This window comes from Exophiala oligosperma, assembly GCF_000835515.1.
Source record: "Exophiala oligosperma strain CBS 72588 unplaced genomic scaffold supercont1.4, whole genome shotgun sequence".
In the NCBI taxonomy this organism is placed as follows: Eukaryota; Fungi; Ascomycota; class Eurotiomycetes; order Chaetothyriales; family Herpotrichiellaceae; genus Exophiala; species Exophiala oligosperma.
The window spans coordinates 1649483-1674758 of record NW_015622821.1 but is presented as its reverse complement, the minus strand read 5'-3'; the positions used below and the strand labels follow the sequence as shown (position 1 = coordinate 1674758).

The 25276-nt window shown below is 51.7% G+C and overlaps 7 protein-coding genes across 7 annotated transcripts; 4 read left to right on the top strand and 3 right to left on the bottom strand.

The window, feature by feature from the left end:
- Window positions 1-130: 130 nt before the first annotated feature.
- PV06_04725 (uncharacterized protein) lies at window positions 131-3368 on the top strand. The gene is made up of 5 exons (XM_016405651.1): window positions 131-587; window positions 638-1750; window positions 1800-1939; window positions 1992-2097; window positions 2167-3368. The coding sequence occupies exons 1-5, from the start codon at window positions 429-431 to the stop codon at window positions 3043-3045; spliced, it is 2397 nt and encodes a 798-aa protein (XP_016263857.1). The 5' UTR covers window positions 131-428; the 3' UTR covers window positions 3046-3368.
- Window positions 3369-3757: 389 nt separating this feature from the next.
- PV06_04724 (uncharacterized protein) lies at window positions 3758-5232 on the top strand (the record flags this gene model as incomplete). The annotated part of the gene is made up of 3 exons (XM_016405650.1): window positions 3758-3941; window positions 4106-4610; window positions 4674-5232. 3 exons carry the CDS (start codon window positions 3758-3760, stop codon window positions 5230-5232), a joined length of 1248 nt encoding a protein of 415 aa, XP_016263856.1.
- A 150-nt stretch (window positions 5233-5382) lies between these two features.
- Window positions 5383-7038, bottom strand: PV06_04723 (uncharacterized protein). The gene is made up of 2 exons (XM_016405649.1): window positions 6617-7038; window positions 5383-6549 (listed from the first exon to the last, which is right to left on the bottom strand). Exons 1-2 carry the CDS (start codon window positions 6865-6867, stop codon window positions 6201-6203), a joined length of 600 nt encoding a protein of 199 aa, XP_016263855.1. The 5' UTR covers window positions 6868-7038; the 3' UTR covers window positions 5383-6200.
- A 918-nt stretch (window positions 7039-7956) lies between these two features.
- Window positions 7957-9805, bottom strand: PV06_04722 (uncharacterized protein). The gene has a single exon (XM_016405648.1). The coding sequence runs from the start codon at window positions 9581-9583 to the stop codon at window positions 8120-8122; it is 1464 nt and encodes a 487-aa protein (XP_016263854.1). The 5' UTR covers window positions 9584-9805; the 3' UTR covers window positions 7957-8119.
- Window positions 9806-11306: 1501 nt separating this feature from the next.
- PV06_04721 (biofilm and cell wall regulator 1) lies at window positions 11307-14836 on the top strand. Its single transcript, XM_016405647.1, has 2 exons — window positions 11307-13983; window positions 14034-14836. Exons 1-2 carry the CDS (start codon window positions 12082-12084, stop codon window positions 14178-14180), a joined length of 2049 nt encoding a protein of 682 aa, XP_016263853.1. The 5' UTR covers window positions 11307-12081; the 3' UTR covers window positions 14181-14836.
- Window positions 14837-19090: 4254 nt separating this feature from the next.
- PV06_04720 (uncharacterized protein) lies at window positions 19091-21392 on the bottom strand. The gene has a single exon (XM_016405646.1). The coding sequence runs from the start codon at window positions 21240-21242 to the stop codon at window positions 19614-19616; it is 1629 nt and encodes a 542-aa protein (XP_016263852.1). The 5' UTR covers window positions 21243-21392; the 3' UTR covers window positions 19091-19613.
- A 161-nt stretch (window positions 21393-21553) lies between these two features.
- PV06_04719 (uncharacterized protein) lies at window positions 21554-23076 on the top strand. Its single transcript, XM_016405645.1, has one exon. The coding sequence runs from the start codon at window positions 21698-21700 to the stop codon at window positions 23015-23017; it is 1320 nt and encodes a 439-aa protein (XP_016263851.1). The 5' UTR covers window positions 21554-21697; the 3' UTR covers window positions 23018-23076.
- Window positions 23077-25276: the final 2200 nt, after the last annotated feature.

Below are 25276 nucleotides of genomic sequence, written 5' to 3'. Positions count from 1 at the left end.
TGCTGAAAATCTAAAAACACACGAATGTGTACCATCGAAGATCACTGATCTCGTCTTGTGCGGAGCAATTTTTACTTTTATTTCGACGTGGACTCACTGTATACTGGGAGGACTTCTATGGAAGACTGCTAGCTGTAGCCTTCAGTGGGCCATTGCGCGTAGTCGTCTTGCATACTCCCGGCCTGTGAGCTATGGTATGCCCTCTGACGTGGGAGTTCGAGCCGTTTGGGGCACATCGACACTGGGTATATTGAATTTTACATTGAATGACCTCTGAACAACTGATCAAAGCTTGGACGTACCTCCCGTTATGATGCTCTGCTTTGGGCCTTTTGTTATCAGGGCAGTCCATATAAGCCGAACATTCTTGCTAGCCACCACCCTTACCACCAGTGTACTTCGCCACGAGCAACACAACTCTACATAAAATGGATCCTCCTAACACTAGAGAGGACTCATCATCAACGGCCGAGACTCCTAGCCCCAGCGGTGAACCGACAGACAGGCCAAGGCAGCTCTTCCCTATCCAGGATGACGAGGAATCAGCACAGTTTGGGCCGGATGTCGAGAAGCAATCGACTGCAGAGGTACGAAAACTTCATCACTCAAAGTGCTACAGCGTAATCGTACTTACCAGTGGCCTCAGAGCCAAGGTCCTCCCCGTGTTCACTGGAACGACCCTTTCCGTCGAGTCACTACACATGATCCAAGTCTTCTCGCATTAGGACGCCGCCGCGGGTCCCAAGCGGCAGAGGCACGGCGACGGATGTCTCAGACCCTCCGAAGGACGTCCACCGCGGTAGCAGGGGCCATCCAGAAAATTGACCCTCTCACCGTCACGACCGGAAATCCTTTAGGGTTGGAAATCAATGAGATACGCCGAGTTTCGTCGGTAGGCTTTGTTCAACCGAACTTCAACGCTCGACGGTATTCGCGAGCACCATCCTCGTATGAAAGACTTCAGAAACCTATAACGACCGAGTCGCTGGAAGAGTCGCCCGAGGAGATTGCCCGTGGTGGCATGAGCGAGAAGGTTGAAGAATACACCATTCAGCGTCTGGCCGCACACGACGATGTCGAGCTCTTGACCACGACCAAACGCATCATGTACAGGCTTTGCCCTCTCCTTGTGGTTGCGACAATTGCCGCGTATTGGATCTACTTTGCTCTCAGAGTCAGGTTTACGCTGGATGCTCAGAGAGCGGCGCACAAGACATATTGGATGGCATGGGCGTTCATTCTCGTCGAATTGTTCGTTTCCATCCCCATGTTGCTGCACCGTCTGTGGGGATGGCATGCCGTCGGATCGAGAAAACGGCCGAGACTTCGACTCGTCGGAGATGAGGTTCCGTCGGTCGACGTGGTGATTACATGTTGTGGCGAGGACGACGACTTGGTCTTGGATACGGCAAAGGCGGCATGTAACATTGACTACCCACCTAAACGATTCAGGGTTCTCATTTGTGACGATGGGAAATCCAAGCGCCTGCAGGACTTGGTTGAAGAGACAGCTCTGACTCAATTCGACAACCTCTATTACCGTTCCAGACCGAAGTATCCTGGCGTTCCCCATCATTTCAAGGCTGGAAACCTAAACGATGCTCTGGAAGAGACCGCGAAATTGCCGGGTGGCGCTGCCAACTTCCTGGCTGCCCTTGATGCCGACATGATCCCGATGAGGGACTGGCTACGAGCTCTGCTTCCCCATATGCTTCAAGACCCAAAGTGCTCCATGGCCTGCCCTCCGCAAGTAAGTGGTGCATCAAATCCCTACAAATGGGTACTAACCAAGAATTCAGTTGTTTTACAACGTTCCCAAGGACGACCCTCTCTGCCAAAGTCTGGACACCTTCGTCCATATTTCAGAACCCATCAAAGACTCCCTGGGCGTCGCATGGTGCACTGGATCTGGATATGTTCTCAGACGTGCTGCTCTAAAGTCCATTGGCGGTTTCAATCGGCTCCCTTGCCGAGGATGTTTGCTGCTCCAGTATGCTGTTGGGTTCCGGATGGAACACGGCATTTGTGCATGAACCATTACAATTCGGTACCGTTCCAGACTCGCTCACTAGCCACCTGAAACAACGAACTCGTTGGGTAAGTGTTGCATGTCTTCTTCCTCTGCTCGGGAGCCCTACTCCACAAACAAAACTAATAGATTCTTAGACGATCGGAACGGTACAGACTTCTTTGAAATTGCGCTTCAGTATCTACGGCCCTTTGGTGAAGCACATGACCTTCCCTCAACGGCTGTGCGGTTTCGTGTACACGGTCTCGTCGCTCTTCACGGTCTTCCTGGTAATGTCCATCTTTACCACACCCATTGTACTCGTGTCACACGGCAACCTAGTACCTTACAAGACCATCAACCAGCTCAAGTGGCTCGTCCGGGCCAACTTCTTGACCACCGTGTTGAATCGGATCAACGAATTCATCTCGTACCTCCCCTCGGGATACGTCACCGGCCAAAGAGACGCGCGAGCCATGATGTGGATGGCACCGTTTCATTCCATGTCCGTCATCCGAACGTTCCTCCTTCCAAAATGGCTCGGCGGGAAAGTTGCCGTCTTCACCTCGTCGGGATCACAAAAGGCCGACTTGAACGAAAGGAATCCTCAAATGAGGGCGCCTGTTTGGCGACGTCTCAAAGTCACGATTTGGGACTGTCAATGCTACATGCATCTCGTCTATATCGCATTCGCCCTGGCCGCGGTCTGTCTCAGTATGTACTGGAACTTCACCGATTCACAGAACCGCACGGCCAAACAGGTCCTCATCGCGCTCCTGACCCATGCGTTCTGGCCGCCGCTCATCTGGCTGACCTCTGTCTTGTCGTGCTGGGTGCCTATAAGCTATGCACTCTTCCCGCCGTCGGAGCCGGACAGACAGGAGTTGCTGGTGCGAGATCCGGTCACAGGGGTCGCTTACCCCTCTGAGGAGTCGAAAAAGACGAAAATCAGCTGGGCTGCGTATGCGTTTGAGGTGGAATACAGTATGATCACGGTTTATACCACGGTTGTGTTTATACTATCATTCTGGTTCTAGAAGGCAGGGATCGTTTCTGCAACGCTACATCGTCCATCGAGCTGTTAAATTCATTTGACTATACAGCCATTGTCACGGAAGAATGTTCTCTCTCTCTCTGTGATATCTTCTGACCGACAACAATACTACACCTTGACACTTGCAAAGTTCCACTTTGGGCCTATGACATCTCGGCCGTGCGTGCCGTTGCTGCCTGGTTCTTTTGCATACTGATCACAGCAAACAATGTCACTACCAGTGCCAGGACCTTGCCTTGTTTCTTTCACGCGCATGCTTACGGTGTTGTATTACTTTACTGCCACCCCTCGCTAGACAAAAATGAATAGGTTGCGCTACGAGGAAGGACAAAGGCTGGTTGTCCGACTTCAAATTGTTCATGCACTTTGACCACAATTGCCAAAGCAGCATCAACCAGAAAAAGTTTGCTAGTATTCAATAAGCATTGAGCCTCAATAACAAGGAGGTGAAGAAGGAACAAATGATTGTCCTTTCTCACTTGCTTGCTACAAACATTCCCTCTCTTTCTCCTCCCTTCTCGTTGAGCATCAATGGAGCCATTGCCGGTCTCTATACGGTATACTTGCATAAAAGGCCATCCAAGGTATCGCTAACTTTCTTTCCTGTTTCCCACTCTACACATCTTCATCTCCTTTCAAGGTTGAGTCCCCTCCCGTCCGGCTCAGCGATCAGAACACGTCCTCAGCCTTGCAAAATGTTGTTCGCCGTTGTCAAATTCCTCCAAACCACAATGTACTACACCATTTACCACGTCTCGGCGTGCATTTTGTGTTTCTACCTCATGCTTTGGCTATTCAAGCTCATCGGTGGTGGTCTGAGACGGGAGCCCAAGACCGTCCCCCTGTCGGTCAACTACCACTTCACACGCAAATGCAACTGTAAGCTCGTTATTCTCAAGGGGCCTCAACGTACAAAGAGGGTCGTTTTTGTCTACATAGACACTGCCATCCCGCTCCGCTTCCCATTCCCACTTCCTCCCTGCCTGCAATCCAACAGAAACAAAAAACAAAAAACAAAAGCTAACCCGTGGCTTGCATTCTAGACAAATGTGGCTTCTGTTTCCACACCGATACAAACAGCTACACTGCCTCCATGGGTGACGCGAAAAAGGCCCTCAAACTCCTCGCCGACGCGGGCATGAAAAAGGTCAACTTCGCCGGTGGTGAACCTTTTCTGTACGCCCCGAAGCTTGGGTCCATGGTCGACTACACCAAACGAGAACTCGGTTTGGAATCCGTGTCCATCGTGTCCAACGGTTCCCTGATCCGTGAAGACTGGATCAAGAAACACGCTCGCAACCTCGACATCCTCGCCATCTCTTGCGACAGTTTCGACGAATCCACAAACACCAAGATCGGCCGTGGCAGTGGACAACACATTGCCCAGCTTCGTCGGATCGCGGGTTGGTGCAAGACTTACGGGGTGATGTTCAAGTTGAATTCGGTGATTTGTCAGTACAACTGGGACGAGGACATGAACGAACACATCGCGACCTTGAATCCTTACCGGTGGGTTTCTTCCTCTTTTGCTCGATGCTTGCTTGTGCGGTGAGTAAACGTTGCAAATTGCTCGACATCATGAAATTTCACTGCTGACGAGCGTTCGAATAGATGGAAATGTTTTCAGGTTCTCATCGTCGCCGGTGAAAACGACGGTGACGACACCAAGCGAGACGCTCGAGACTTTGTCATCACCGACGACCAGTTCCGATACTTCTGTGACAAGCACAGACACAACCCGTCCTTTGTGCCCGAGAGCAACGCCCTCATGGCAAAGAGTTATCTGATTCTCGACGAGCATCTTCGTTTCCTCGACCGCACGGGCAAGGCTCCGAGCAAGAGTATCCTGGACGTGGGCGTCGATGCTGCCCTGGCCAGCGTGTTCTGGGACAAGGACGGTTTCAAAGAGCGCGGTGGAGTCTATGCTTGGAATCAAGATCAGGTCGAGGAGGCGGATCAGATCAAAACAAAAGCGAAAGATGAACAGCTCATGGCCTTGAAGAATCAACTTGGTTTCGACCTCGGTGGAAACAAAGGTGGTTGTGGCGGCGGCGGCAGCGGTGGTTGTGACAATGCTGGTACGGATACCCCAGAAGACAACAACAACGAGCGAGGTGGTCTACTCGATATGGAGGACATCGGTTTCGTTTTTGGAGAGCCAATGTCGTGAAGAAGACATGCCCGAGGAGAATCATTGTTGTGGTGCGTCAAATGACGACGAGACAAGGCTGAACACTTCAAGGGGAGAGAGATGCTGAGAGAAAACGGAATGATGCTCAAAAAATGCATGATTGGCTTTTGCAGAAATTAGAGAGTGCTGGAAACGTCATCGATACATGTTGTGATTTGATATTTGATAGAGAAGAAATTTGTTCCTGAGAAAAACATGATATGTTGTGTTCCCGACTGATATTGGTAATGTTCCGAGACGTCACAGAACTGACGACGTCGCCTGATAAGCCCACAGATTCGCTATAGTCCTCTCATCACAGAAGGTCATCCATATATGACTACACTTGGGCATTCTTCAGATATGCCATCTCTGATATGCCTTTCGATACGTCACTGTGACTTTCTCAATGACATCCAAGGCTGTCAACTATCAGCACTTGGCTGATGACAAAGTTCTTGCCATGATCAGGTGAATCATACTTTCTTCGTAGCAGCATGAGCTCTTCCCTGAATGCGAATTCAGATTTTCGTGGCAAGATCTTGCTCGACACTGGCTAGTTTTGTGCCTTCATAACGAGGATGCGAACGAGAGGCGTGACAATCCGAGTCAATGTGACACATCTTTCTCGAGCAGGGGGTCCGCGGTGTATCGTCACATATTGTTGCCCATAAATACGAGAGCAGAATCCCCCTGGCTGACACATGGTTTAGTCACGATAACCAGAAGATTTCGGTAAACTGCCGAGAGCGTAACCCCCAGGATGTTCCTAGGAAAGGTCCATGGCGACGTCCTGGACTTTACATAGGCATGGCGCTCCAGACACGGAAGGCGAACCGTAAGACCAGAAAAGGCATCCGGTGCCTTCGTGACCTCTGACCGGTATACAGTCGATAGGTACGCGACGCTGGATTCACATACCATCGTCGTAGCGGGATGGCTTTTCGAACAACAATCCGCTTCATATATCACACGTTCTCATCTCCCCTGGTCACGCTGACCATTTCATAACTTGGTCCAGAGTCCATGTTTCGGCCCCTGCCTGATGCACCTCGCACATTGTCGTCCGCGTTCTCCGTCGACGTCTTCGCTGGCACCGTTCCGAAAGAGATGGGCTGAAGCTCACGATACCGACAAGCCCACACCCCCAGACTGATTGTGAGCGCGGCACTGGCGGCCTCCAGTCCCCACCAAAGCAGGTTTGTCGGTAGAGATCTCGTGTAAAATGAGGTGATCAGGAGATGGATAAAATGTATCGTCAACGCGAAGTCAGGGACGAGTTTAGATCGAGCAACCAGCAGGAGAATTGGTATTACTCTGTCGAGCGTCAGCGAAAAAAAAACCCCCCAGATCAGCCCGAATCTTATTGTCCGGGGGCACTCACATTATGAAGCCGTCGACCACCCATAGAAATCCGACAGTCCAGCCAACGGTGTTGTCACCCCTGATGCTGTGCCAGTCGAAGAGAAGGGCCGGGGAGAACCTCTGACCAAGTACGAGAGTCGTAAACAGTACCAGAACGAACGCGACGCTGTAGTAGAACAGTTGTAAAAGGAGGATGGAGCGTATGATCTTGAGAGGAGGAAGTTCCGTGAGCGCGCCGGCGCGAGGTGGCTTTCTGCGTCGAGGCGGCATTCGCCTGGTGCTATGAGCGAAGTTGGGATACGTATGCTGGGCGCGCAGACTTTAGCAGCATGACTATTGCATTGTCCTATGAAGTCTTCTAGCCACACTTGTCGAGTGAAAAAGTGTACCCGTTTAAACATAGGTGTCGATAGATGAGTTGACAGGCGAAGGAAGTTCAGCCTGCGCCTCGTCAATAGATCAATAGAGGTTCCATACGGAGATTCCGGCCAATTCTCCAATTCGAATTCCCACTCCAACTTTTGTAAAGCCCGCAAACTTATTGACGGATCGACGAGCACAAACATACTTACGGAGTGACCATTTTCACTACGAAGACGCTGGACCTGAGGACGACTCGAAGCACCTCGATTGACCATAGACCATCTACCAATCTTCTCTCCTCGACTTTTCTCCACCCCCCTCCTGGACACACAATGGGCTGGGGCCTGCCGACCTGGCTTGGTGGGAGCCCTGCAGCTCCGCCACCAGCACGACCCAAGTCAAGCGACGGAGGCTTTGTCGCCCCGGATCGAAACTCACGAGAGTTATGTTACGAGTCGAGGGACAATTTCTTCAATTGTTTAGACAAGAATGATATACTTGACGCGATCAAGGAGGATGACAAAGCGAGAAAAGTGTGTGCCAAAGAAGTGACGGACTTTGAAAGAGACTGCGCAAGAACTTGGGTTAGTATATCCCAGTGGCTCGTCGGCTATGCCGCCTAGGCTGACCAAAAATGTCGACATTCAGATTAAATATTTCAAAGAAAAGAGAGTAATGGAGTATACACGAGATCGAACCTTGGAAAAAATACAACAGGATGATGCTAAGATGGCTGCCAAAGCCAAAGCCGAAAGAAGAGGCGGTTCCTGGTTTGGATGAAGATCTTACGCTGTACTACAGGAACACAAAAGCGCATTGATGGCCAGACAGTGGTTGTATCTGCCGGAGAGATGCCTTTCAGGTTCCAGGATTCCGAAACACTATTATAATATCCAGTGTCCAAAGGATGTCTACCGCCGTCGTGGGTGACATGAGCTGTGGCGGATGTACAAAAGTAATGGCGTGTGTGAATGGATATGATTGTATATTTGGGACATAAGGGATGCAATGATTTCTTTGCAAACCTTGATCAATGTTGATCCTGCGGTTGGGAGTGGCTATTGCATAATCTTCACTCATGTATAAAACTCGAGGGCAATCATTCTGGCCTCTGGTAATCCAATTTTCTGGGCCAAGCCTCCCTGCCGGCGAGGTCCATTCAACGTCCTAGAAGTCCTACCACGCTTTGCACCATGACGGCAGCTTCTCGCTCCCAGTTTCCAACAGGTTCCTCCCCTATAGCAGTCGCCCTGGCATCTCCCAAAACCACAGACTTTGGCATTCTAGATCCTCGGAGAACACACTCGCGTATCTCAGCCCTTACAGTCTCGCGTTGACTTTTGAGCGTGCGAGCAGATACCCCACCTCGGTTCAAGATCTCGGACACTCGAGACGATAGCGACGAAGCCAGGGATCTCCAGAAATAGGACGGTAGCGAGGCTGTGTCGAGAGCGTTGAGAAGGAGGGCGAGGAATGTTTCTTCACCTGATGCGTTGCTGTGCGTTGCAGAATCATCCTCATCATCATCACCACTGTCGTCTTCCTCGATACTTGCTTTTTCTTCAACTTGGAGTAACGGATGCTCAGGGGGCACTATCCCCCGTAATAACACCTCCAAAGCCACCACATTCTGGCATCGCGCGCTCGCTTCTAGCAATGCTCTGTCCAGCATCGGCAGCTGCCCCAATGCTCGACCGATGGCTGCTGAGCTCGACGTTATAGCCGTCTGCAGGTAGCTTTGTAAAGCACGCAGTAGATATTCTGGTTCGAAATCTTTCTTGGTCATTTTCTCGCCGTCAATCCTGGGTGCAGGAGATAACAAGTATAGGATATGAGTGGCACTGGAGAAACGTGCGCGACTGTGCTCGGCTTCTCGAAAAGTCGGACCAGGTGCGGCTCCCCCAGCCGCGTGTATTGAAGATAGCGTGCTCATTGAAAATTCGCGGACAACACGTCGAGCAAAATCCAGTATCTTTGCCTCTCCGTCCTCAAACACCTTGCCACGCAACGTCTTGACTATGTTGATTCGAGCCAGGTCGGGGCCATCAGCTCCACTCATTGCATCGCGGAATGCGAGAATTGAAAGTGAGGCTCTGACTAGGCTGCCGTGGTCTTCCTTGCCCTGCTTGCCATGAGTATTCAGTCCAGAATCAGCGAGTATAATCTCGAATTGTCTTGCAAGTCCGAGGATGCGTTGTACGACGCGGCCTAATCGGATGGCTTCAAGACTCCGTTGAGCGGTGACTTTCGCATCAACAGCTCTCTGATGGCGGACAAGGATTTCCTTCTCGAGCCGGGCATAACTCTCGTTGAGTCGTTTTCGCTCTTCCTCGACCCTACCAAGTATGCGCTGAGCAGCCGCGTTTTGAGCAGACGTGTAAGTCAGAATATCGAGAGCGGAACGCGAAGTCAAAGTGTGAATATGGGAATCTATCTCCTGGAGATCGAAGAGTACTCGAGACAAAGGTGTTGTTAAGTCGATGGTTGGATCAGATGGATTGTTCGTGGCAAGGACTAGATTGTTGGCATGTTGATGGGGTGAAAAGTCATTGGAGGTGATGTAGTCGAGATCGATGTAGGTCGATGTAGTTCCTCCACTTCCTCCAGGGCCTTGTGCAGCCATGGTGAACCAAGACAGACCTCTTGTATGGTGCTGCTGGCCGCGGTTATCATTCCATCGCGGTTGAGATACTGTCTTCCGGGTGCAGCCTTAATCAGCTTTATTCTGCAGCAAACGGGTTAATGCTACTCGTAGACAGCGAGCGGAATGTTCAACTGGAGAATCAATGTAGAAAGGCAATGCGCACGTTCATTGGTAGACGAACTTGGAATGATCAACTATGAGGACGTGGAATTAGGGAGTAGTAGGCCGTGCATGTCACAATGAATTTCTGATTTAGATACCCCACAAAAGTTTGGGTGCTGGGCAAGGCTGAAGCCTTGGACTCGATGGGTGCCCATAGGCGCTACCGACAAGAGTGATCAGAATAGTCATAGGCGAGGCTGGTGAGCCGTGCCCAGGCACCAGGGCCACACCTGACTCCGTCTAACCCACTATTCCGTCATCCCAGCCACAGCATTATGTAGACGCTCAAGAAGGCCTCACAATATCATGAGAGATACTACGCACCGTGGACAGGCACAATGCGAAACATGAGAACTGCCGGCCGCGATTAATGAAAGCATTCTAGGTAATTATTATCTGTTCGGACAAGGGAAGAAGAATGACACAGGCACCCGAAAAGGCGCCCCTGCCCTATTTCAGGGCACAAGCGTGAACGCCTCCAAGTCCGTGCCTGATGAGGGTTTGGCTGTGCCTGAGTTCAACGCCAATACCTCCGCATTTTCTCAGGCCTGTGCCTGGGACTATTTAATCCTGGACGTCAGCAAAAGGAGGGGCGAGGGTCAAAACATTGACTCCGAGACAACCCGGTTGAACGAACGGGCATAACGGGCATGAACCTCTCGCCACCAATAATGCGAATACGACTGCGGGGCACTCGTTGCATATTTTCAAAGGCACCGGAACGCGCAATATATTTGAGGGTGAGTCAGTCTTGTGTGTACGGAGTACTGCGTATGCAAGGCGAGGATAAGACGGCAACGTCAGCCTCGATGACATATTCGAAGGCATCGACACGGCATGTGCCATCTGGACGATTTGGCTCAAGAGAGGGCATCGTCTGGCGAGGGCCACCAGGCTATGCATAACAAGATGTATGCAGGTCAAGAAAGCATGGGGGGTGGAACATGGTGTGCTGGTGACAGTGGCGTCCGTCACGAGTTCGTCGGCGATAACTGACAAGAGGTCCATGGCGAGGTTCTTTTTCGAGGTGCTAAAAGATGTTGAGTTTGCCGCCCTGACTGGCTGCAAAGCGGATCACGCAGGGGTTGATCATGGATCTTCCGAGGGTTGGACGCTGCTGGGAATTAGGCTAGATGAGGCTAACAGCAAGGCTCGGGCGAGAGTGGCCACTGCACATCAGACTCGAGGTTGGTTGGTGATGGTGAGAATGACTCGCTTGGGTTTGAATTGTCGAGCCGCCTTGGGTGGTGGTCATGGTGTTCTTTGGTGACAGAGTTGAGTCCTGGTACTGCGTACTCCGTATAGGAGCCATTATTTCGGTCCCCGTGGCCAAGGGATCCTCTCGACTGTGATACAACCGTTACCACTGCGTAGAAGAATGAATGGTGAGCCCAGCCAGAGACGACATGCACCGCGTGGCTCCTTGATTAGCCGCTCCAGGCATCCCGCGCAGGAACCGCCGAGTCACCGACGAGCTGCCCCTCTCTCGCTGAGGCTGGGCTTAACCTCCCTCCCCTCGATTTGTTGGCCACTCTTCGCACATCCCTCCTTGGTGGTGACGGCAATGACGGCTGGCGTTCCTTGCTAAACCGCCTTTTGCCTATCGCCTGCAAACTGCGTTCTTCGCACATGCACCTCGCTATTGTCTGCTACTCCTTCTAGCCTCAAAGGATCCAATCTATCCCATCTGGTCTTCTCGTTCTCTATCTCACCATCTCTCCTCACTCGTCGAGGCATATTGTATAGTCCTGCTTCATCCCGCCTTCCCGAATCCGTAACCTCGTTCAACTTCACAGACCCTCGGACTTCTGCCTTTGACGTTCACACCGCCCTGTCCCACGCTCCCTGTCATCTGGCCTCTGTCTTGCTCCACATGTCCGAGACTCTATACTACCGCCAATAGTGTCAACCGGCTCTGAGATTTGGGATCAATCACGCAGGCATCGTGACGTTGGGTGCGGCCGTCGATATCTGGGCAAGACTTCGTCGAGCCTTGAACAGGAGTCGCAACTCGAGCGCCGACGATACCAACTCATTCTCATCGACTGAATCAGTGTACCTGACAGTGTTAGTCGCATGGATCGTTGGCGTGCGCAGGCAACTCTCTAGATATCCTTCCTCCGACGCCTAGTTCTGGCCACTATTCACGAATATCTTCCGACTGTCCATTGCCACAATTCCTTTGGTCGAGCGACTCGAATTCTGACACTCGAAACCCATCTCTTCTGCAGCGATCCGGATGCGTTCCAATACTGTGGCGTGAGCCGCGACTGCTTGACCCTGCTCCCATCGCATATCCTCATCACTACTCTAAGATGGCGGCCCTGAGTCTCGTGTTGAGCGAGACGATGCCGCCGAACGATCGAATGGAAGAGATGGACACACCTACAACCCCTCGGCCGACTCGATATACGTCGGCCACATTGGAGGAGAACCATGTCGTACTTGACAATCGTTCCTCCCACCCAGGAAATGATTCCTCGGGTCAGGCCTACAATAACAGTGCCCATGAGCATCGCCACAGCGATACTACCCGGAGAGACAGCGGGGGCGCTGCAACAAGTGTCATGGATGTTGACGACGACGACGATGACGAGGACAATGATCCACATGGTTCAGACCACGAAGGCGAGCAAGGGGAGGCCGATTCGGCCTGGAGAAAGAAAAAGGGCCAAAGGTTCTTTTGTACGGGCTACCCCCCTTGCAACCTCAGCTTTACCAGAAGTGAGCATCTGGCTCGTCACATCAGGAAACATACTGGCGAGAGACCCTTCCAGTGCCATTGCAACCGCAGATTCTCCAGATTGGACAACTTGCGCCAACATGCACAAACGGTGCATGTTAATGAGGAGATCCCCACCGACTCACTCGCTGCTACAGGCACTCGATTTCAGCGTCAGATACGAACCGATCGCGTTCGCCCCACTGGTCGCCCACGGACAGGAACTGCAGGGAGTGCTGGTGGCCACAGTCGTGGACATAGTCGAAACCTTTCAACATCCAGTGTCGGCTCAACCTCTTCCAATTATAGTATTGTGACAGACGCAAAGCGACGACCACCGCCTCTCCTCATGGCTGGCGATGGTAGTGGACGACTCAGTCTGGGACTTGACCCTCCTCAAACCCCTCCAGCCCAATATCGCGGATATAATCCGAACTCTCCTGGCGGGTTGAGTACACCAACATCCGCTCAATTCTCTGCCACCCCCGGAAGTCCTGGTTTTATGTCCTCTCTAGGGTCACCGACGTCGTCGAGCGCCCGCCTTGGAGGATTCTTCTCGTCTGCTCCCCATGCTCGACGTTTATCGGTTCCTTCTGGACCCAGCCCCTATCAGCAGCAATACCCGCCAGGGTATTCTACGCCATATATGAATCAGATAGAACACGCGAGCTCGCACGGGTCGTCAAATTCCAGCATGTTCACGAGTCCTACTTCAAGCTCTTTTCCCATGTCTCCCGGACATCATATGGTGTCGGGAGAAGACTGGAGACGGCGTACCTGGCATCCTTCTACGATGCCGGCTGCCAACCTCAATTACAACCGTCCTGCCACGAGTGGGTTGACATACTCCCAGACTCCAGATGCACCTCAACCCGCACATGCTCAACATGCCACTGCCGCTGCCGGCCAAGCACCCCGCCTGCCTGGCATTGAAAGCTTCGATCATGTGCAACATCGGACATACACGCCTCCACGCCGCAATCCTAGCCCCATGTTGGTTGACCCGAGTCTGACTGATCCCAACTTATCTTCCTCGGTGACACAACAAGAATCGCAGCCCCGACCCGGTCATGTATCCTGGGAAGGGCCTCGTCCTAGTCAGTATCCGGAGCTTGAAGAAGGCCCTGCGAGGAACCAGATTGCAAGTTCTTGGGGCCAGCAAACGATCAACGAAATTCAAAGTGTAGGCGTGCGACGGAGCGACACTTCAAGACAGGTGGATATGGGCCCTCCCTCAAACTCGATGACTTTGAGGCAGCAACAACAAATGGCGCAGGATGCTCTAGAGGCACAAGCATCTGCGAATCGATTTAAAAGACAGGGCTGGTATCAAGGACCTGTATCTGCAGCACGTACTTCCCCAGAAGACTCTAGCAGTAGCGACGGAGTGCCTACACCTGGAATGACCGCTGTCGAGGTTCATCCAATGATCATGCATAGTAGTGGCTACATGGAGCCACAACACGCGGCTTTACCCGCAGATGGCCATCAGAATGTATGTGCTCTCATCCGCAGATTGTTGTAGCTTTTACTGACTTGATACAGGTTTGTCTTGCGCCTGCTGCGTACATCGAGAACAATCGCCACCGTACAAGCTCGTCTTTCGGCGATCGGACCGGCCGAGGCGGCGACTTGAACAGACTAGAAGCTCTTGTCGCCGTTGCGACGAGTGGCGACAACGGGGCACGTTAAGCAATGTTGTATTCGACCTGAGGTGGTGCATTGCTAACTTGATTTGCTCGATCGCTTTCCTACCAGTCGACTCGATGGCCTCACTACCGCCTGACTGTGACGAATATTGAGACGCAGTTCTTCTGGTCATTCGATATTGACAGACCACGACGGCATAACGAGAGAGATACCCTTAACGACCAATTCCTTCGTATTGATCGCCCTTTTTAATGGATGTGTTATGATCTACTCATGTTTGGATGCATGCATACGGGTTATGATTTTGATTTCTGCAAGCGGGCGTTCGGAAAGGGAGAGATGGTGTGTTCTGCCTGGCAGCTCTCGCTCGACCTTTGCGGGTGCTCCTGATGATGTTTAATACCCCTCTTTCATTCAAGAGTATTGTTTTATTGAGACGCTTTGGGGTTGTTGGGCATAGGCAACGATCCTTAGCCCATGATGACGATGACAATGACGGGATTCTTGAAATTCATTCTGCAACGATTCGATTACAGTTTTTATTCGTTGCGCATATAGCATTACGGGCAGTAAAGCAGCACTTAATGAGGATACTTCCACTCAGCTTGTCAATCTACGCCGTTTTGTACAGAATATGTCGATCGCTAATCAGGGGGCCGCAATCTGATCATCAACTAAATAAAGACGATAACACGCAGCGCCAAGACCGTTAGTTTTGTTTATTTGATCCTTGTTTTGGTTTCTCTGATACCTTAGGTGTATGATACTTTCATCGCAACTTAAGCCTGAGCAGTGTGGAACATAGCCCGGACATGACTTGAGCTGTTCTACCTGACTCGGGGACGGCGCGTTTGTAAGCCTGGGCGGAAGAGTCAAAGCGATACTCGCATCGCCACTTGGGAAGGGCCAGAAAGGAGCCATGGAAGACCTCCGTGGTATGACAAAGATGCTGCAGTGGAAGAGAAGTCAGTTCGATGAAAGTACCCTTCTCTTTTTGGCCTGTGTTACATCTTGCTGCACCGAAGCTTCTCATGCAGGTACCCATTCAATTTGGAAACAGATTATAAGGACTTGGATGCTTCCATGCTGGTCATCTGGACGGGATGGTGGAGATGACAGTGACAGATGCGGGAGAGCAAACATCCTCTTGCAACAGGCGCAGTCTTCCTGGGAACCTGACTTCGAGTGGTTCCGATAACTGTCTTGCTGGATTCTGATCGGAGCTCTTGTCACTATTGTGGCTGAAACTGTCCAAGTGAGATGATCAAGTTATACTGGGCATGTTGTGCAGCCAAATGTCATGCTTCATTCCGGGCAGCTTCCTCCACGTGCAAGTTCAGAGCCAGTGAGTCAGTGCTCCCTGATCACACAATGATCAAGAATCTCACATGGCCAGGGCAACTTGGAAGAGCTTGTCGGAGCCCACAAGTGACAAAAGTAACGGGATTTGGTCGTTCTCTGGTGTGGCTTCTGGCCAGAGCCCGTTGAGATGACCGGACCAGAAATCTCTGATATGTGAAGTTGGAAGGGTGGGAAGGGTGGGCTAGGTAAGGCTATCCCCAGGGAATAGATGATGCTGTTGTCAAGCAAGACGAGTCTTATACAGAGGAGTCGGTGTTTTCAGCAGTGAAGAGATACTCTACCAACCTTCACCGTTGTTGGTATTGACGAACTCACCGCCCTCTAGCAAGGCTGACAGCCTCTCCATATTCCAGGTCCCGTTGATTCCAGTGGTAAGCAGTATTACGGTCGCACAATGTGAGTTCCGACCAAAAAAGGGTGGCGAAAAGAGATTGAGTACAGAAGTTACTTCTTTAGAATTGTATGTTGTGACTTGGACTTGAATTTTCACTCCTTCCAAATCGACATCTTTGCCTTTTCACTCATTCCACTCTTACCTCCAACCGCACTCTCTTCCTTTTCTTTTTCTCTCCCAACACCCTTCGTTTCGTCTCGTCTCATTCATCCCACACTCGCTATCGTGGCATCGTAGTCACGATGATCCCTATCGCTTTCGCTCTCTTTGGCGCCTTTGCGGCCTTCGCTGCAGCTGGTGTTCTACCAGCAAGACAGTAAGTGAGGTGAATCTGCGACGTGGTCGATGTTGCTAATGTCAATAGATTGGCACAATGTTCTGCTGCAACCGTCTACGGCACCGTGTTCGCGACTGTCTACGTCCATGATGTTGTCACCATCACCCAGACCATTACCGATACGCCTCCAACTGTGACGATCCTTCAGCAAGACCCAAACTCGGTTCTGAGCTCATGGGCCTCAGAGGACACCGAATCCGTTCATGAACAAAGCCAACTCCTGCCTATCTCTGATCATCCGGACCCCAATCCTACCGTAGTCACTCACACGGTCGTTGTTTCGGGATTCGAGGCCACCGAGGTCTCATACCCTGCCAATCCTGGTACAGTCTTCTACCAATCCAAGACCGGAGGGATTTCCAAGCCCACGGTCGAACTCACCACCTTCACTGTCATTCCTACCTTTCCATCTGAGCCTCCAACCGTAGCAGCTCAGGGCAAGGCCGTAACTGCCACGAACCTCACCTTCCATACGGCGTTCACAACCTCTCCAAGTGGTTGGAATGGCACAAAGTCGAACTCAACGCTGTGGTCGGCTGCTACTGGTTATGGTGGAAGTCTTCCTTCTGAAGAACCTGCTTCAACTATCACTGTTACAAACACTGTGGCCACGGTCACACGGGTGGTTGGTGGTGTCGGTAGTGTTACTTCTCCAGTCCTGTCATACGGATATGGACCAGAGCCATATGGCTATCCACCACCAGATGCAGCCAACACCGTCGAGAAAAGACAGACCTGCTTGTGGGTAAGTGCTACTATTGGTGGTCGGCAGGTGGGCTGGTGCAACAATTGGGATGGAACTGCGACTGTCTCTTACACATCTTGGGAGACGACCAGTGAGTAACATAGAATGATGATTTCCAAGAACAATACTGATTAGAATTGCAGTTTTTCCAACCTATGTCCCAGGAATTGGCCCAGTTGGCACTCCAGCTGCGTCCTCTCAGTCAGCACCCTCGCAGCCAGCACCCACGCCACTGAGCAGCATCAGTTCTCTCAATACTCAGGCCAGCTCTTCGTCAACAAAGCCAGCTTCAGTGATACCTGTTCCGGCAGTACCATCTTCGGCAGGACCAACCCCAGCTGCTTGTGGACAGACTGGCCCGTTCGTTATAACGGTAAGTCTCAATATCCCTCGTGATGACGAAGACTCATTATTTCTAGTTCGATGACCTTCCATTCTTGTCGGTATTCAACAATCAGACTGCTGGATTTCCGGAAATTTTCAATCCGTATGAGCATTTCTTCTGGGGTGATGGCTGGACATATGTTCCTCCGCCAACAGAGCCTTTCCCGCCACATGATGGCACTCGCCTAGCTCAGTTCATTCCGTCGCTGGCGAACCAAGATACAGGTTCCCCCAATGCTGGCTTGATACCTCCTAGCTCCTTTGGTGCTGGTCCTCGGGTATCTGACTCTACATACTGGTTCAATGCAGCGACTGCTTGGGTGGGTTGCGACACAGCCAATGCGACCTGTGATTTTGTTGCTACAGCATACCAATGGGATATTACGACACAGAATGAGGTGGTGGTCGCAACTCAGCACTTTAACATCCCACCTTGTCCCGGGTTTGTCAACTGTCAACTCACAGAGATCCGCTTCAACTATCTTTTCTACAAGATGACTACTCTGTCATTCTATGCCAATGTTGAAGGCAAGATCAGTATTTTCTGGCTTGACAGTCTCGCACTCGACTGGTATGACAACTCTTGTGAAGCTGGGCTCAAGCGCATCTCATCTCGCAAGCGTTGGAACCATGCTTGATACATGAGCCGCTGAGTCTGGTCAGAATAACATGGTGGACACGAGAAATCACTTTTATTTGTCATGGGTGGTCATCATTCCGGACGGTCTCGAGAGTGGAATCTCTCCATGAGTAATGTGCCATTGATCACTTTGCTAAGCTGGCCCATGGGGGGTTTGTTGTACGATCGCTATCAACCCATTTTATCAATGAGGTCACGAGGCTGTGTAACTACGCACCAGCTTTCGTGAGAAATCAAGCAGCTTTTGTTGACATGATCCTCAAGTAATCAGTCCATGTTCTCCTTTTTCCGGAATTTGTACGAGCGTAAGACAAGATGAGGAAGTTTGTTATGTTGAAACACTTGGTGCATAACGCTTGTCATGTAGGGATAATATTAGTGCAGCGCTGGGAAGGTCTTTTGGCCAAAACTGTTCATGCGAGGTCCAACACGCCAGGAACGGTTCGAGCAAATCCGGACTACCTCCACAAGAGTGACGAAGCTATATGGTCGTTACAGAATCAGGGCCAGGTAGAGCGTACGAGGTGTGTCCGAGACTTGCGGAGAATTCAATACTTTGCACCATCCACCCCTGGCGGGTAATGCACGGTCGATCCATGTGCGGTCCTTTTTTGTTTTCGTTTTCTTTTTCTTCACGCTGACTCGTAGGGGGGGCACAGTTGAGGTGCATTGGTTTGGGAGACCTTACCTGGCTCGATTTGATACATCGAAAAACGACGGGCCTCCAAGTCTTGTTTTTGAGGATTGAAGTGTACGGACGACCATACTCGGTACCCTGATGTATGTACAAGCGAGTGTGTGTTTTTACAGCGCGCCCGACGGGTCAAATCAACCACATGTGTGACAATGTGATGATATGGAGTGCGAGTACATATGTGATCTCGAACCCCCCCCCCAAAACCCCCTCCGAAGGTGTGGCTGCTGCCATGTCCATACCTTGACGGGTACTGACACACACGCACACACGCACACCAGACAGTAAATCACCACGAATGCATGGCCGGTCACACCTCGAGGGAATTTCCTCTGACTCGATCTTGTCCCGTGTAATGCAATGTGACTGGGAAGATGAATCTGTAACTCGTAGATGGGGGTATCAAAAAAAAAAGGTTTCATTTCGTTTCGTTTCTTTCTACAGAGCACGGAGTATTCCCGTACCAACACTATCTGGCAGAGAGTGTGAGCGTTGTTCTGGCCCCTACACTGACCCTTGTCCTCGCCCTTGCTCTTGCTCCTTGATCCTAGGTACCTAGTGATATCATACTTGAGAAACAGAATCAAGTTCGCCCTAGAACCCCCCACCCCCCCCCAAAAAGCCCTTGTCGCTGTTTGAGACAAACACCAAAAAAAGGGAAAAAGCCAAAAAAAAACAACGCCAGGAGCAGGAACTGATAAAGGACCTCTAGATGGTCAGGGCAAGGATGACAGGCGCGGCAGCAAAAGAGGTAAGGAGCTGTCTCAAAGGATGATGAGTCTAATCGAATAGGGCAGGCAGGTAAAAGGCTCGCTCGCATTTGACACAGTCGAGACCAATCCGTCCATACTCCGTCCCTGCAAGTGTGATTCTGAGTTCAAAGACCTAACCTCTAGGTAGGTAGACGGGAGACCGGATCTTAACCAAAGCCGGGGAAGGCCCCGAATGGGAATCCCCCGCCTCCTCCAGCACCGCCCCCTCCAGTCGAGAATTTGAATTGTCTCTGACCACCACCGCCAGGGAAGCCACCCCCTTGTTGGAAGAAGAATTGTTGTTGTCCTCCTGCACCAAAGGGGCTTCCTTGGAATGGATTTCCACCCTGATTGGAAAGTGGATCGTTGGGGTCGTCACCTCTATCGAACCGAGCTTTCAGTTCAGGATCTCCCAGAACCTCGTACGCTTCGTTGATGGCGGCCATTTTTTTCTCCGCTTCTTCCTTGCTCAGACCCTTGGCCGCTGCCTTGTCGGGGTGGAAATTCTTCGTCGCGGTGCGGTATGCCTTCTTTATGGTTCGCTCGTCGGCGTCGCGTGAGACACCGAGAACCTTGTAGTAGTCCTTCGTCTTGCTCCGTTTCAGGGCGACCTGGGCATCATTGAGTTTTTGATTGATGGTGTTGCCGGCGTCGGGATAATTATCACGCGCCGTGTTGAGGGTCGAGATGGCAGCTTCGTAGGCCTCGGACTCCATGTGTCGCGACGCTTGGAACAAGAGTCCGTGGAGTGAATCGGGAACCTCCGCACAGTATTTCGCCGCCTTGGCAAGGTTGTTGATGGCAAGGTAGGCTTCGCACGTCTTTTCGACGTGACTCGTGTACAGGTCCGCAGGCGCTTTGGCATGGATGATGCCATCTGTGCGGTGGGTGTGGATGTTTGACTGAATTTCGGACAGGAGGCCTGGTTCTTCATCACCACCCTTGCCGACCAGGATTTTGGCGGCCGAGTTGAATTGCCGCTTCTCCATTAGAGTTTTGACCTGGTCAACGTCTTTCAAGAGGCGTTTCTCTTCGCGGAAGAGCGCCTTGCACGGCTTCGAGTCCGGATCTGAGTGGAGACATTTCTTGATTTGCGTGAGACCGCGCTCCGTGTCACCTAGACTGTAGAACATCATGGCGGAGATTTGGAGGTGAGGTTCAACCAAACCAGGGTGAATCTGGAGGACGTGTGCGAGGTCGCTCAGTCCTTCTTGCACCTCGCCCCTTTCAAAGCGACATCTCGCGCGAAGTTGTCGGAGAGAGAGTGCGGTTCCAGCAGTCATGATGGCTATGCCTGCTTGGTTTATACACGCCTCCCAATCCTGCTTCTTCTCCGCCTCCACGGCCAGATATGCCGCTCCTTCTGCCTCTTCAAGCTGTGAGAGCTCTTCGGCGCCTTTACTACCCAGCGCCAGATAATCTTCCTTCGCCGCGGCCCAATCCGCGTTTCTTGCTCTGATCTTACCCCTCTGTAACAGGGCCCCCTCGAAGCCCGGCCTCAGTTTCAACGCGGCATCGAAATCGGAACTCGCTTGTGCATTTCGACCCAAGGAAAGGTATGTCGCGCCTCGTTGGAAGATCGTGATGTAGTCCGAGGGGTCTTTTGATACGGCTGCGTCGAAGTAGGCGAGGGCTTCGCCATTTGCGCCCCGTGCTCGTGCCGCCTTGCCCAAGGCCACAAGAGAGGCTGCGGTGGCGTCGGATGGAATGTCGACCGCCTCACCAGCACAAAGAGACGAAAGAGCGAGCCCGACAAGGGCCGTAAGGAGGGCAAGCCGCTGCAATCGGAGGATCATCGTTGCATTCTGGGTTCTGTTTGTAGGTCACAAAATGGGGATCTATCGTCAAGAATCGAGAGAAAATCTATAATTACAGAGCGTCAACATACAAAACGAAGGGAATGTGAAGTGCCAGAGGTCGTTGTCGCCGAATTGAATCGATCTGGCCTTTTGGTTGGTGGCGGCGCATTTCATTGAGAGGTTGTCCGGAATTTAAATCTTTGCCGCCGCTTTACCAGAACCTTCTTCAAGCCTCACAATGGGCCCTGGGGAGCGGCGAGTTAAAACGTGACCAACGCCAACGTCAAAGAAACCAGGCGCCAGAGAACAGAATATTGTCCTTATTCGAGCAATATGATAGAAGGACACGACCTATTGTATCAGTCAAAATAGCTTTTCTACGCAATGGTGTAGACCTTGTTGGGTCGGCATGACTTGCGGAGATCGATCCTTCATCCCGCTGGTAATTGACCATGCCTCCAGTAGCAGTTCCCATTGAAAATGCGACTTCGGTCTTACAGGAAGGCTCACCGCACCGTTCGCGGCGCGCCTCTTTACGCGTCTTGACACGAAATATAGGTCGAGTCGTTTTGGGGAATCTCGCCTTCGATACGTGGTATTACTCTCCGTACCCTGACAACATAATCCTCGGGCCCGAGACATCGACAACGAAATACACGCCTGGATCCGCCGCGGACTTACGCCAGGCCACCGCACATGCCCACGGTGCAGGGCAACCACAGTGCGAGCGCCTCTATGTATGCCCATGCTGCTTCCTCTACACCCCCAAGGAGCACGATTTTGCGCAGCACATGGCCATTCATCGAGCGCGACGCGAACAAGGTCTCGAGACGCAACCGGTGCCCGAGTCCGCCGTGAAAGTCTACGAGTGGGAAGGCCACGCCGTCTGGGAAATCGACGGCGAACGGGAGAAATTGTACTGCCAGAATCTTTCACTGTTTGGGAAATTGTTCCTGGAGCAGAAAAGCGTGTTTTTCGACACGAGCGGCTTCAAGTATTACGTCTTGACCTACACAAAACTCGAGCCCAGTGTGCCTGTGGCGACAAAGGGCAGAGGTCGGAAGCGAAGTTCATCGGTGCTCGAGGATGATGTCTTGTACCAGAGTCAAGTGCTGGGTTTCTTCTCCAAGGAGAATTTGTCGTGGGATGCTAACAACCTCGCGTGTATCCTGGTCTTTCCACCTTTCCAGCACCGACAACTAGGACAGTTGTTGATGGCCGTCTCGTACAAGTTGAGCGGATGGGAATGGGAAGGAGGTGTAATTGGAGGACCCGAGAAGCCCCTGAGTGCCATGGGCCGCAAGAGCTACCTGAGGTTCTGGTCGGAGCGGATCGCGCGCTTTTTTATGGGGCAAAGCGCCGACGCCGACGCAAAAACGGTGTTTTACAAGAGAAAAAGAACCCTCCATTCGAGGAAGGAGGAGATGACGGTCAAGGAGATCGGAGATCGGACAGGAATGTTGGGCGAAGATGTCGTCGCCGCCTTGAATGAAATGGGCATACTCGAAGTGGTTCCCTCCAAACGAAAAAATAGGATCTCGAGTAGCGAAGCGAATGGAAACACCGCCCAGGGTGAGGTGGAGGCAGAGCAAGAGATGGCTAGCATGAGTATTCACAGGTCCAAAGTGGTCGACTGGGCCGCCCGGCACAATGTCAACCTGACAAGCCCTGTTCGTGAGGAAGGATTCTTGGGCGAATGGGCCTTGAGTGATGTCGACGAGTCTGGCGTTAGTGACGCAGAGGACGCAGATAGCAATGAAAGTCTGGCCTAAACCAGGACGACCTTGACGGCAATGAAGGCAAATAACATTAGTAGACAACAGTACGGAGTACGAGTATTCTTCTGCCTCTAGGGTCGATGGAGGTGAAACCTGAAGTCTTGGTAGTTCTTGACGGTAGTTTCACTGCACGATAGTGTGCTTTTCCAAGACAGCATAGTTGATTGAAATTGCCCTATCTGTGTATGGTCGCTAGGCTACTCCGTACCTTGAAAAGGTACGTACCGGGGCTGCCGTCCCGACGATATGGCAGCGACGCTTGTCCAGCCCTCCCAGAAGGTGATCTACGGACCTTTCATGGTCTAATTCGGGCCTAAGGAATCCTTTTGGGCAGACGACAGTGGGGTCTGAGGCTGGTGGTGAAGCCATGTTCCACCCCAACCATTTTGAGATCGGCGACGACATAACCATCCTCAGCGAAATGATTAGCCCTGACTATCTATGCTGAGGATAGTGTGACGGGAAGTGCGCTGCTTCCGTTCCTTGCCCCAAAGGGCACCAGCCCAGGGATTTTTTGTACATCAGCTTGGTGGGCTGTAATCCGTCAGGTCGGCAGGTCTAGGACAAGCGAGAAGACCATTTGGGTCTTCCGCAGCAGTCTGACGTCCTGGCTGCGCCGGGTTGCCTGGCTTCAATGTCACATCTTCTTGCAGCCCCAGGCCATGAAGCAGGGCGGCGAATCCTTCGTCTCCATCACGAGAAGAAACTTGATTGTCATCATGTCCCGTTGAAAATTCTTCAATTGATTTGTGCAACGTTGGAGTTGGAACATGTCACAGGAAGATTTCCGAATTTCACCAATCAAAATTAATTCAGGCCGGAGAGTCGCCATCTTGTCCTCCATCAACACAGTCGAAATGCCCTGTATCGCTAAGCAAGGGTCCGCTGTCTTTCCGAGCCATCATTTGTAAAATCATCGTCGATGTGACGACGACCTTTGATGTTCTTCACAGTGGGGGCTATAGCTTGCAATCCATCTCCTATCGTTGCAAACCTTGAATTTATCAGAGACAACAAACCTAGGATGGTCGGGAGGTAGTCCACTGCTTGCTGTGGTGACACAGTACTGGTGTGTACTCCATAATGTTGTACATACATACTTGTAGGCATACGTATAGACCGGTCCAGCTCCAAGCCTCCAGAGTAGCCACATTATTGTTGATCGTCCATGAATGATCACTCCTTTGGCTGTGTTAGTTCCTTAAGGTGCGACTCGCCTCGAGGATTAGCTGGACCTTCCAACCAGGCTAGTGCAAACTCACAGAAAAGTTCATCAAGGTGACCGTATCCGCGGTAGTCGGTTAGCGGTGACAATGTTACGCGCGACCTTGCGATTCGCGGAATCCCCTGCGTCAACTCCAGCTTTTCCCGAATGGCTTAGGTCCAAGCCAGGGGTCGAAGAGGCACAAAACCCCTGCTGACGAAAGCCTCTTCAGGTAAGGTCTGGTGCAGGAACACAAAAACCATCCCTGCAGGTGCTGGAAAAGCTTTACAGGGGAGTTTTGCAGAGTTTTTTTTGCCAAACGCGGCGTTGGTCATCACTGCCACTCCACATCCCCTTGACTTGTGTTGATTTATTTTGGTGTCGTGTCAAAGTCCCAATAGTGGGAGAGGAACGGGGTATTTGGTCATAACCATAAACACAAACACAAACACAAACACAAACATCGCCAGCTCGGAGAAACACTTCTGGTCCCTGAAGTAAGGAGAAGATCCGCCTCGAGTCACGATAACGCGTGTCTTGCGGCCCACGAAATCCGCCCTGCCGCGTGCGCGGAATTAACACTGGAGCATAAATAGCAACAAGGGCAAAACATTCGTTTGTATGGAGTATGAGGCCATCGGCCAAGATGTGCTCGAAGGTGTTTTGGCCTGTGTGCACAACTCGAGTGACGTCCATGATGAAGCAATCAGTCCTAGACGAGGTTTAGTCTCGCTGCTGTCGGACGCAGGAAATGTGACAGACGTGAGCGAGTTGTTGCTGAAGTGCTTCACATGTTGATTCGGCTGATTCACCCATACCGGGGCCCAGTGCACCCGTTGAAATGGCTCTAGGGCTAATGTGGAGTTGGACAAGGGTTGTTTTGGAACAAGCCGAATGGTCAACAAGTCTGAGTAGCGTGACAAGCTGCGGTTTTCCAGCCACGGGGGTCACCGGCTGCTAACTCGTACGCGTTCGGTTAGGGTTCGGGGGCTGCTGGCCAGGCGACTTATGTACTACGCCCAGTGCTAGCCTAAGGATATTGGTACCCC